This window comes from Hirundo rustica, chromosome 1, assembly GCF_015227805.2.
Source record: "Hirundo rustica isolate bHirRus1 chromosome 1, bHirRus1.pri.v3, whole genome shotgun sequence".
Taxonomy (NCBI): domain Eukaryota; kingdom Metazoa; phylum Chordata; class Aves; order Passeriformes; family Hirundinidae; genus Hirundo; species Hirundo rustica.
Window position 1 is genome coordinate 84,233,286 of NC_053450.1, and position 12,210 is coordinate 84,245,495.

A 12,210-nucleotide genomic window follows, 5' to 3' on the forward strand; every position below is an offset into this window, starting at 1 on the left:
TCCTCTTTTAAACTCTGATTGCTCTTTCAATACATGCTAGAGAAAACTAGGCATGACTAAACTTTTATTTCAAGAGTTAGTAGATTATTGTGGAAGATAATTATATCCTGTTGAAAACATCCCTTGAGGTAGGGATGGAATAGGGTAATTTGTGACCCTTCCCTTGTCTTCAATTACTAATGACAGCCTGAACTGATGGGGAAAACAAAAAAAAAAAGTAAGACTTTGAGCTTCAGCCACATGAAACACATCTCTTTGCTAAACAAATCACAAGCATCACCACTTTCACATTCAAGTTCAAGCTAAGCATGTGTTGGAGCGCCCTTGCTGAACCAGAGTGGGAATGAGGTGAGCACCCACTCACCTCATGGGTATGGAAGATACCCTGTATTCTCCACTTAGAGAAAAAGAAACACAGCTGCTCCTGAGCCTGGGCACCACCGCTGAAACAGCCAAACCGCCCAGCCGGAGGAGGACCTTGTGGTGGGAGTCTGCGATGTCCCAGGGGGTGAGGCTGGAGCCTGGCTGAGCTGAGGGCACTGCACCGGTAAGTCCAGGCATCCAAGCTGCTGTTCTGTGCCCAGACATGCTTTAGAGATTTTCCACTGTACACCAGTCCCCTAGTTCAGCTTTACTTGGGATTTGAGATGTGGACACTAAACAGCAAACCTGATGCCTTGGACCATTAAAAACCACTGAATTTGGGCTATTAATTTCAGTAGGAGTCAGAGCTTATGTAGTTTCCTTTTTTTTTTTTTTTTTTTTTTTTTCTTCTGTAGGAGGTATCCACTCAGCTATTCATTGAATTTTTTTTTTCCAGAGTAAATTTTGTGATGCATAGACCCCAGATTGTAAGACATCCTGCTTATATGCTATAGTTCTAATAAATACAGATCAGACTTAAAGAGCTTCTGTAAATGTCATTATTTTGAGGCAACCTACTCATTCTTCAGAAGTGGAAAGCCAGAAACACCTCCAGAATGAAACACCTACACATGGAGAGACTTCCAATTCCTTCTTCTACTCCCAAGACATTGCCAAATGGAGAACTCCTGTTTTACAAGCAGGGATTCACAGCCGAACTGAATACTGGACACCCCCAAAGAGCAAACAGGAAAACTCTCAAGGACAATTGAACTACAGGCACCTCAAAATAAATACAAGTATTGTGGGAGAGAGCATGAGGAAAGTGAAGGTTGCTTCTTTGGTTTTTCGTATTTTCACAACCTACTTTACCATGACTGAATGTCAGTGTGTAACACCTCCTCTGGTGAGCACTCCTGTTTTCAGGTTAATACATGCAGTGGCTACAAACAAACACCAACAGCATACCGAGGAGTGCTGAGGCTTGAGGATTTTTTAACAGTGATGTTGTGTGCCCTGAGCGGGAGAGGGGGGGCGGTGGGGGAAAGGGGGTGTGGAGCTGAAGACAAACAAGAAGTAGCAGACAACCACCTCACACCTCCAGTAGTACTGGGCTGTGAAGCTGAGGTGTTCATTTTTCCACCATTTTTCCAGCCTGATCCATAGGCTTATGACAGCAACTCTCACCTCAGAGGAAGATCTCTCCTTTTGCCCTTCAGCTGGGCCTCCTGGCAAAGACCTGCAGGGTCCCAGCTTTGTCTAATTGTTTCTGGCAGTTGCAACTACAATTCCTATTTTGAGGGCTTCAGTGGGACACAAGTCATTCTTGGCACGAGGGGGTTCCCTATCTGCAGGTGAGACGCTAAGCAAGGTTTGAGCTACGTAGAACACCACGCTCTGAGCACTGTCGGCGATGGCTTTGCACAGTGACGGCGAGAGCTGTGTGTCTAATTTGGGCAGCAGCAGATGGATCATTTAAGACAGAAAGAGACTGGCACTACCAGCAGAGCAAAGGGATAACGTGTTCCTTCTGCAGCACAAATCTCACAAGTGACTCATGACTCTTCTGCAGCTCATGCTGGCATCCCTTGGTCTTTGTGACAGTAAGTGCACATTTTAAAGGTCAGGATATAGTGCTTTCTCCCTGGTACCTTGGAATCCATGCAGGTTAAGGGTTTTGCTCTGAAGAACCTCCAGTGCACGTGGTGGTTTCCATATGGTCTGATCAGCAGGTTGCTCTTCTCCTCCTTCTGGCCCAAGTGTAGAGATTATGAAATAATCTAGCCAATAAGCATCTCAGTTTGATTCCCGGGTGCTTGTTGCATACATAATTATCATGTACATGACTAATATCAGGCAGGCCTGGTGCCTGAGCCACACCCACATTCCTTCTGCGAGCCCTTATTTCAGAACAGATTTCGATTAACTTTCATCAGATGTTTAAGGTGGCCCAAGTCTTTTCTTCTTTGTGTAGGTGTTTATATTTCAGTGCTTTATACTTAAGGATGTACTTCACTGCTAACTCGAACAGATATGGTTTGGGCATTTGCTTAAATGGTCTTCTGTCTACTGGTCTTATTTAGGTGGCGTTTCCTCTGACAGCAAAGCCCTGGCATCAACTGAGCTGTGTGTACAGGCTGCTCACATTCATGAGTTAGTTTGCTGTACCTTGTGAAAGCACACATTCATGGTTCACCTGTAACAACCTGGAACCACAGGCATTTCACCACTGTCCTTGCTGAAACATCAGAAAGCCTAAAGCTGAATGGTGTTGAAAAGCCCATTGTTTTCTTGCCTGAAATGGAATTGTCATCTAGGCTGGGTAGTAGCTTTCTGTGCAAATTTGAGTTCTGGGTACAAGGTATCTTGGTACTGCACAACCTATACCAGTCTTAACTCAGGGGGACCCAAATCAGTGCAGGCTGTGCTTGGTGATGGTAAAATCCCATGGAGAATTTCAGTCAGTGCAAGGAAACCACTGGCCAGAAAGAAGACCCAAAGGATATGAATATAGCAGTGCTTCTGCACATTTAACTTTCCTTAAATTCTCTTGGTAACTTTACAAGGAGAAAAACAAAGCAATACAATGGCCATGTGTTTTAGAGGCTGGAACGCTGCACTGAAGTTGAAATAGGCCCCCCTGTTTTAGCAGCTTGGTAACATTTCCATCTTTCACAGGTTTCTGAGCTGGATCCAGCTGAAAATAGTAATAACTCACCTTTGACAGTTACGTAAAAGATAGACTGCGGCCTCAGTTCAGCTTCTCTTGAAGGGGGAGCTGAAATTTGCAACCATGTTTCATAACAGTACCTTTATTGGCAAGCTTGCCAAAGAGGCCTGGGATAGGTGACCTTTGCAAATGAATAACCAACAACTTTGACTTTAGAAACAGTCTTTCATAATGAAGCTGATCCTGGGAACACACCCTTTGCCAACACTGAACTTTTTTTTCAGTAACTTTAAATCCAAAATTATATTTAAATCATTTAAACTATGCTTAAAATTTTGTGTTTATTCCTCCACTGGATGCTAACATACTTAGGACTATGGGTCATCTTCTGCATTTAACTACACATATTTAATATCTTGTCCTAAATATCTTTAATATGCATGTCTTCATTGCAGACATGGATATTTTAAAAAGCGCTTTTTAAAACATATCTTCAGTTTTCAAACATAAGCTTGCTCAACTCCTGCTGAAAAAGTTTGAAAGAATAAACCAGCTTGAAGATTCAAAATCTACCACAGCAATAAGAATTAAAAAAAAAAAAAAAAAAAAAAAAAAAAGTAATAACAACCTATCAATTTGACAGGTTTTATTTTTTGTGAATTTGAAGTTGTCACATTCTCAAGGCTTTTTCTTCCAGACCCCAGGGCTAAAAGGTAACTACCTCCTATTTAACGAAAGGTAAGTTACACAAAAAATGCCAACTATCATGAGATAAAGGACAAAACATGAGTCAGCAAAATCATTCCAGAGCTTTATCAAGGAACTTATCTTTTCTTTCAGGTTGTTTTCTTTTGTGTGACATTTGTCTGACATTGCCTGAAATGATTTCCTCACACCTTGGGAGTTGGGCAGGGAGACCTGACAATATTACTGACAGTGGATTAATCACATCTGCAAACTTCATATAAAGAAGCAATTGATCATCCTACAGTCTGGGAAAGGTGAAGAAAGAACCCTGCAGTATGGGCATCCATGCAAAGATCCTCACTGAGGATTTGTTACAGCCTTTGTTAAAAGTGAAAATACTTAGTAGCAGAGACAATACCTGGGGAACAGTATCAACGTGAAAAAATATCCTGATATATATAAAATATATATATATACTACTCTACATGAAATATATATCTACATATCCTATCTGATTTTTGAATAGGTCACAGATCAACTTCATTCCTGTTCTTACAAAACAATCTTAGCAGATCCTTAGTTGCAGTAAAAGAACAGAGACTGTGAAACTGATCTTATATGCTGCTGAAAGAGAAGTCAATATTAAAAAAAAAAAAAAAAAAAAAAAAAAAAGGATTGAAACAAACAAAAAAACCCCACAAAGAAATGTATGTTGATAGAGCTGAAGGTTGCTTTGTTGGTTCCTCCCTTGCTTCAGCACTCAGTCCAGTGTCCCAGTGTTATAGTTTTAATTTTTCTTAATAGTTCCCCCCACCCCCCCCCCCCCAATCTAAAAGCATTGCTGGGGAAGTTTTAGGCCTGTTGAACAAAATCCTGCAATGTCAATGACCTCTTTGTAGGATTTAGTGAGGGAGGAGGAGGTTTCACTCAGAAGACACATTGTGGCCGCTTCTACTCAGCGTAGTGGCACACAAAGTGCAGGAAAACGCCTCTCCAGGGCTCCTGTGTCCCCCGGTGCTCTGCACAGCCCATGCACGCAAGCAGTGATGGTCACAGCCAGGTGGAAAAGCTGAGCCAGGAGGCTCTCACGGAAGCACCTGTCCGTAAGGACATTTCTAGACTGGCAATGAAGCCTCTGTGCACTCGGGAAGCTCCGGGACTTTGACAAACAAGGGTTATGATGTACAGCTGAAAAAAGAGCAGGTGGGGAAGACTCCAAAAAGTCACTACTCCTTTTGCTGCAAATCTAATAGTGGCAACCATGGCTCACTTCAACACGGCTTCTTGCCCTTTGTCCTGGGGTGTCAGACCAGATCTCTGCTGTACTCCAAAGAAAGCCACTTCCCAGAGAAGGTGCTGCTCTGTGTTGCATCAGAGTTCATCTGGCTTCCAGCTCAGACAGATTACACACATACTTTTCCCTCTAAGGCTCTGTACCGTTGCTCATCCGAAGTCAGCATGATTGTGGGCCCAAGTCATTAAAGACCTATGCAATGCTATACATTTTTTTATAGAAAACCAGGTTAGAAAATCTCCAGGGCACGTGCCCTAGGCAAGACAATTTTATAGTAGCTTTTCCCATTGTACTAGCTTGTCAGTGTTTGAGCACTTCCCCTCCGTGTCCTCATTCCATTCACAGTCCGGAGTTTCACTTTCATTTCTCTTGGGCACTTAAGTTTCAGTTCTCTTTCGGCACTGCCCTCTCCCTTGGGTTACACCTCCCTCAGCTACTGAATTACTTGTAAACCCAGTTGGAATATCTTTGTCTTCTTTTTGCTTCCTCATAACATTCCTTTTCCTTTTTTTTTTTTTTTCTTCCTGTCTTCACATCTTTCTCAAGTGAGTTCCTCAAGTATCATAGTTTAAGCCATTAAGAAGGGAAAATTAAGAAGGGCTGAGTTAATTAGGTTCTTAAGCTTATTTGTGAAACCAAGAATCAGCTTGGGAACTTTCACAAATAGGGATGGACTTCAAGTGTTTTCTGGATGAGGAGAGTGTATGTTTAACCATTACCCTCATGAATTTGTGATTTACCCTACCTATGTAGATTTTTTGAGTGAACCAGCGTACCATCTCTTTCTGCCATCCCCTTCTGCTCATTCCCACAAAAATAAATTCCTTTTTCACTCTCCATGGTGTTACCTGTTTGGAACTATGTCACATTTTATTTGAATCACAGTTAAAGTAGGAAATGCTATTTCTAACATTTGGATCCATGTAATTCTGATCTTGCAAATTCTATTCAGCCTAAATATCTGTCCAAATTACTAAGCAGAAACCTCAAACCTTACTTCTGTGCTTCCACAATTCCATCTTGGTACCTCCCCCAAGACAGTCACAGTAATTTTTCTTGGGGAAAAAATACAACAATAATGTGACAAGAATTGCTGTAATTCTAGAAGTAGCACTTCATGACAACAACATAAGAAAATATTCTACTGTGGCATTATGATAGCTGCTTTGACTAATGACTCCAGGGATCTGGAGTGATTCACAGGTCCAGCCCGGCATTACCCGGCAAACAGAATCAAATAAAAGAGGATAAAAGAACTTTATGAGACTTCATGACACTTTTCTTTAGCTCCCTAGTCCTGGGACCAGCAAAGAACTGCTGGCAGTCTGCGATGGAAGGGTGAGGTCTGAGCCACTTTCCAGTCCCCACTCCACTCCTGAAGATTTAGTAAGGACAGTGACAGTGCTCCTGTGACACCAATGAATTAGGAGAGCTGCGCTGAGTCAGGGTCAAGTCCATTTTTGTCACTAGAGGAGGACTGAGCAGCAACTAACATGAGCTACCTTCAAGAAAGTAATTTAATTTTTAAAAATAAAATACGTACGTTTGCTGTACATACATAAAAATGCGGGAAATGGTATAGTCTGTAACCACCACTCAAGACTGCTCTGTGGCAAATCTGAGTGACGCATACAAGACTATTATAATCTCCAAGATGGCCTCTTAGTTGTTTGATAAAGCTCTTCATCATAGCACCGTCGGCTTCTGGACAAACAGATAAGGGGCAGTCTGCTCCGGCAGTTTATACTTTGTGGCTGTAAGCAGTTCAGAGATGCATAATTATAATTTAAATTAATTTTATTCTTCACTATGCTGTTAAGCAAGCCTTGGTTCTCCTTTTAAATACACTTCCTTAACGTAACTGTAGGGGAATCAAAGTGAGGTGCATTGCAACTTTCTGACTACTCAGAGCACTGCTTAATCTTGTAATTGTAGGCTCTTCATCGTGGAACACAACAGTTGGGAACACAATTGTGAGAATGACAGCGCAGCAAGCCTGCTATTTCCTAACAGAGTATCCTTAAGCCACTTTGCTGTACTATATTTTTTTCTACAATCTTTCCTTTATTTCTCTATTGTAAAAAAACCCCAAAACAACAAACTAGGTGGAAAGTCACAATACTGTAACAATAGTAATTTTTAAAAAGCAGACATCTTACAATAGCAGAAGTTTCACCTGCATTAGAATTTAGAAAATAGAAAACAAAAATTAGAAAGGCCTGTAGCAGCCATGCTTCCGCACTCAGCATTGTTCCAACACCGGCACGGCACGGCACGGCCCTGGGCCCGCTCCCGCCGGCTTTGGGCAAACCCACGTGTCTCCGCACACCAGGGCCACCAGCCGGCGCACGGCCTCAGCTCAGGGAAACCTTTTATCCAGGAGATAGGGGAGGCTCGCTCGGACGGGTCCCAGGCGAACTACTGACCGGTTCCCATGGCGTGACCAATGGAACTCGCCGGGCAAACGCGGAGCCCCCGCCCGTTCCCGAAGCGGGCGCCGGTCCCAGCGCCGCGCGGGGCGGGGCCGCGGCGGCCGCGCGTGCCCGGGGCGCGCGGCCCCGCGCACGCGCCGCGCCGCCCCGCCTGGCGCCCCCCGGCCCCCGGCCGCGGGCGGGCGCGCGCGCTGACGCGGGCGGCGCCCATAGGCGGAGAGGCGCGCGCGCGCTCCGCCCGCCGCCCCCCCCCCCCCCGCCCCCGCCCCGCCGCTCCCCCGCCGGGAGCTCGGGCCTCAGCCGGTCCCGCCGCGCCGGCCCAGGGCCGCGAGCGCTCCGCCGCCGGCGCCTACCGGCTGTGCGCGGGGGCCGGGCACAGGCGGGGAGAGGGGGAACCGCCGAGGGAGCGCGCCGGGGAGAGGCGGAGACGGGGAACGGCCGCCGCCGCGAGCGAGCCCCGCCCCGCCCGCCCACTCCCCACTCCCCGCCCGCCGGGACCGTTTCGGCCGCCTTTCCCCCTGCTCCGCGTGCGAGCGCGCCGCTCCCGCGCCGGCCGGGCCGCGTGAGCGGAATGAGCGGCTCCGCCTGAGCGCCGCGCGCGCCGCCACCTCCCTGCTGCCGCCGGGTCCCGGCGGGCGTCGCGTCCCCCCCGCGCCGCCGCCGAGGATGCTGAAGATGAAGCTGCCCCTGAAGCAGACGAGCCACAAGGCAGCGGCGGCGGAAGATGCGACGGCGGCGGGGTTGAAGGAGCCCGGCGGTGCCCTGGACTGTCACCTCCCGCTGCAGCAGCAGGTGCCCCGGGCCCGCGGGGGCGCCGCGGCGGCGGCGGCGGGGAGGGGGTGCGGGCTGGAGAGGCCGAGCCGGCTGCACGGCCTGGGGCCGGGGCCTGGGCCCGGCCCGCCGCCTCCCCCCGCTTCACTGGGCGCTCCGGGCGGCGGCGGTCCCGGCCCGGCGGCCGCCCGCACCGACAAGGAGACGGTGTACGAGTGGTTCGGGCTGGTGCTGGGCTCGGCGCAGCGCCTGGAGTTCATGGTGGGGCTGCTGGACCTGTGCAACCCTCTGGAGCTGCGATTCCTGGGCTCCTGCCTGGAGGACCTGGCCCGCAAGGACTACCACTGCCTCCGCGACTCGGAGGCCAAGGCCAACGGGCTCAGCGACCCCGGGCAGCTCGGCGACTTCCGCGACCCCGCCGTGCGCTCCAAGCTCATCGTCTACCTGGCCCTGCTGGGCTCCGAGAACCGCGAGGCCGCCGGCCGCTTGCACCGCCTCCTGCCCCAGGTGGACTCCATCCTGCAGAGCTGCCCGGCGGCGCGGCGGGCCCCGGCCGAGGAGGAGGAAGAGGAGGAGGAGGAGGAGGGGGACGTGGTGGTGGTGATGGACGGAGCCGCGGAGAACGGGCAGGCCGGGCTCCCCGCCGCCCAAGGCCTGGGCTGCGGCGCGCAGGAGGAGCTGCTCCTGCTCTTCACCATGGCCTCGCTGCACCCGGCCTTCTCCTTCCACCAGCGGGTCACTCTGCGGGAGCACCTGGAGCGGCTACGGAGGGCCCTGTGCGGGGACCAGGAGGAGGAGGAGGAGGGCTTCGGCCGCCACCCAGCCCAGGTAACGCCGCGTCCTGCGCTCTTCCTGCTGCGCCATTTCAGCGGGTGGTTTCGTCCTTCTTCCATCGCTCCCTCCCGATTTCGCGGCCGCTTGCTTTCCCCGAATCCCCCCCACTGGGATGTCGTCCCTTCCGTCCTCCCCTTACCACGGCATTGGCAGCCCCGGCCGCCCCCACAGCCTGCTGCGGAGTGTCTACTACGACTCTCTTGGCGGGAGGGAGGGCTGATTTTCCTAGCCTGTCATGCTTTCGGGAGCGCTGGTGGGTTTTTTGTTTGGTTGATTTTTTTGTTTTTCCGGAACTCTGCCGTGCTGGAGTGCAGGGTGCACAGTACTGAACTGGCTGCCTTGTACGATGTAGGCCACTGTACGAAGCAGGAGTACAAGCAACAGCTTGGCTAAACTTGTAAAAATAGAAATAATAATAATGCTAGATGGAGACCAGATTGCCTAAGAGAGCATTCTCTAGGGGCTTCAAACCAATAGAACACGTTGAAATATTTTTTTATATGGAGCCTGCTTCCTTGCCTCTTCCTAAAATGAGGCACAGGCTTGAACTTGGCAAGAATCAGGGCAGCAGTCGGGTCATCAACTCTGAGGCTGGTTCTCTGAAATGCCAGGTTCAGTGAGATGGCTGACAATGTTGGGGAAGGGGTGGTAGTGCTTCCACTAAAGAAACAAATTAAAATGTCACAACTGGAGCTTCTGTGTAGAGAAAAACTGATTTTTTGGGGGGCTGTCAGGAAACAGCAAAGCTCATCCTGAAAGCAGATGTGCCACTTGTTGCTAGGATGTGGCTGTCACCGGGGATGAGGACTTGCAGTGAGTGGCAACGGAAGCATTCTCCTGTGCAGTAGCTCTGTTTAAACAGAGGTTTTCCCCCAGTGCCATTCACTGCTGCCCTCTTGATGAGCATTAGCTTTAAAATTTTCCCCATATTTATGCAGCCAAGCCGTCATGGAGCTCTGTAGTTTTTGGTCTGTAGATGGCCTCTAGTGCAAAGGGGAAGGAAGGGTTGGAAGATGGGTGTTTGTAGTACTGTTCCAGTGAACCCATCAGGTTTCCGTTAGTTACTTGACCAAAAAGGGTACAAAGCAGTAAGGGTTGGGGTTTGGGGATTTTGTTTCTAAGTTTGCTTTGCAGTGCAATCCCTTTCAGCCGCTCATAGAAAACTTCTACATTTCCTGCAGTCGGAAAGGAATAGCTCCTTCTGTTTGCTAAAGATGGGGCATGCTCTTGAGGAATACTCAGAGGAGACAGGGATCAATTTCTAAGCCTTCAGATATATTAACTAAATGCTTATATCATTTAAAGGCCAAAATGCATTTGGCAGGTCATAAACTAATAGGCAGATGTTACAGGACTGAAATCACAATGAATTCGGTCTAAAAAAAATGTTTATTTTGGCTCATTGGCCTGCATCAGCTCTCCTTCTATCCCAGAATTAGTCCTGAAAGTCCATCTTTCCGGGGAAAAGATTGAATTGCAGGAAGTGGTAAGACTGGACACTGTCCCTTCTGGGTTTAAAGTGCTAGTAACCGGAAATGCACTTCCTGCCTGGGACTGGCACAGCAGTTGTAGCTGCTCGGTGCGTCCCACCGAATTCAGTTGGGAGAGCAGGCTCCCGTGAACTACTGGAATTGAAGTCAGTTTTGTCCAGTGTTCTGGCTTCGGCACAAAAGCAGCTGTCCAAGTTGTGGTTTTGTTTACTCGGGGAACACTGAGAGACCCGAGTCAGCTTGGCTGAACATGCACATCACATACTCTGTAGTCGACACACAGCAGCGAAACGGCAACGCTTCCGTAGGCTTTCCTCCCCCTCCCCCCTTTCTTAATGGCTAATTGTAAATACAGCACAGCCTTTCTGGGAAATAATGGCTGACGGGGAACAGAGGGATCGGTGGGTTTCTGCTGAGTATTTTCAGTGAGCGTTCCACGGGGACGGTGGAACCCTCGCAGATAAAACGCTGGAGGAGATGGAGCCGCTAGCAGGGTTAAAGACTTCCCTGGCAAAATGCTGCCGTAGCATTACATTGAACTTGATTTAAAATTCCGTCGGGTGTCCGCAGGCCTTTTCTCCTTCTTTAATCTCTGAAATTTGAGTGCCTTCAGGGCTCTGCTTTTGTGAGCTAGAACGGTTCATAAAGATCTTTCTGAAATTTTATTCGGCTGTGCTCCATCTCCGGGAACAGCGCGCTCCGTGCCGGGCAGCCCAAGCAGCTCCACTCGGGAGCCCTCGCGGCGGTCGCGGTGCTCCCGGTCCGGCCCGCGGCCGCACGGGACGTGCTCGGGCAGGCGGTGCCCGGGAGGGGAACGGGGATTTTCTCCTCCCGCGTTAGACGGGCACAGCCGGGCGCGGCGAGGCACTAGGACCGGCGGGAGGGGGAGCGGGGCGGACACGGCGCCCCGACCCACCGAGCGCCGTCACGGCCCAGGGAAAGGGGGTGACCCCTCTCTTTGTTTGCGGGGCGGACGGCTGGGTCACGGATCGCCCGTGAGGGCACGGCCCCGCTGCCCCGCCGACCCCGTGCGCGGACAGGGAGACGGTGACTGACGGCGGCCGCCGCTTCCCGCCCCGTCCAACATGGCGGCGCCGGCTCCCGGTCACGTGCCCTTGGGGCGGTGCCGCCGTTGCATAACGGGGGGTGGGGGCTCGCGGCCGCCCCGCGGCCCCGCTCGGCAGGGCGGCACGCGGCTGCGCGGGGCCCGGGCCGCGCGGGGCCCTCTGGTCGGGCGGAGGAGGCGCGGCGGGATTTGCGTGCGCGGGGGCCGCGAGCCCAGCTCCGCTCTTCCCGGGCTTAGCGCTCCCGGCTGCTCTCGGCTCCCGGCTTCTGACCCCTCGGAAGGTGGTCGCTGAGCTGTTGTTCGCTTGGGCCGTGAAATAGTAGTGTATTCCTGTGGCTGACAGCGATGTGAAGTCAGCCTGCAGACGTGAGGGAGTTCAGACCTGGAGCAGAATCGGGGGGGGTTTGTCACTTCTGACTTCTTTAGGGCAAAGGACTGTGTTATAGCACGTGGCGTATCTAACAAAATGGCTCGGTTTGAAGTTTCAAGGAGCCGTAACACCTGGCTTTAGTGAACACCAAGGCTTGAGAGGTTCACCTGCAAAGAATTTATGGGTGATTTACTAGAACATAAAGCATTTTGCTTTTTCCCATTATTTGGGT

At 50.3% G+C, this 12,210-nt stretch overlaps 1 protein-coding gene across 2 annotated transcripts in view; it reads left to right on the forward strand.

Moving 5' to 3' along the window:
• The first annotated feature begins 8,082 nt into the window (after window positions 1-8,082).
• Window positions 8,083-12,210, forward strand: part of ZCCHC2 (zinc finger CCHC-type containing 2) — a 43,125-nt gene continuing 38,997 nt past the window's right edge. For both annotated transcript variants that reach the window (XM_040059097.2, XM_040059103.2), the window contains exon 1: window positions 8,083-9,046. In XM_040059097.2, coding sequence (XP_039915031.1) covers window positions 8,114-9,046 — 933 coding nt within the window. In that variant the 5' untranslated portion in view covers window positions 8,083-8,113. The remainder of the gene's footprint in view (window positions 9,047-12,210) is intronic.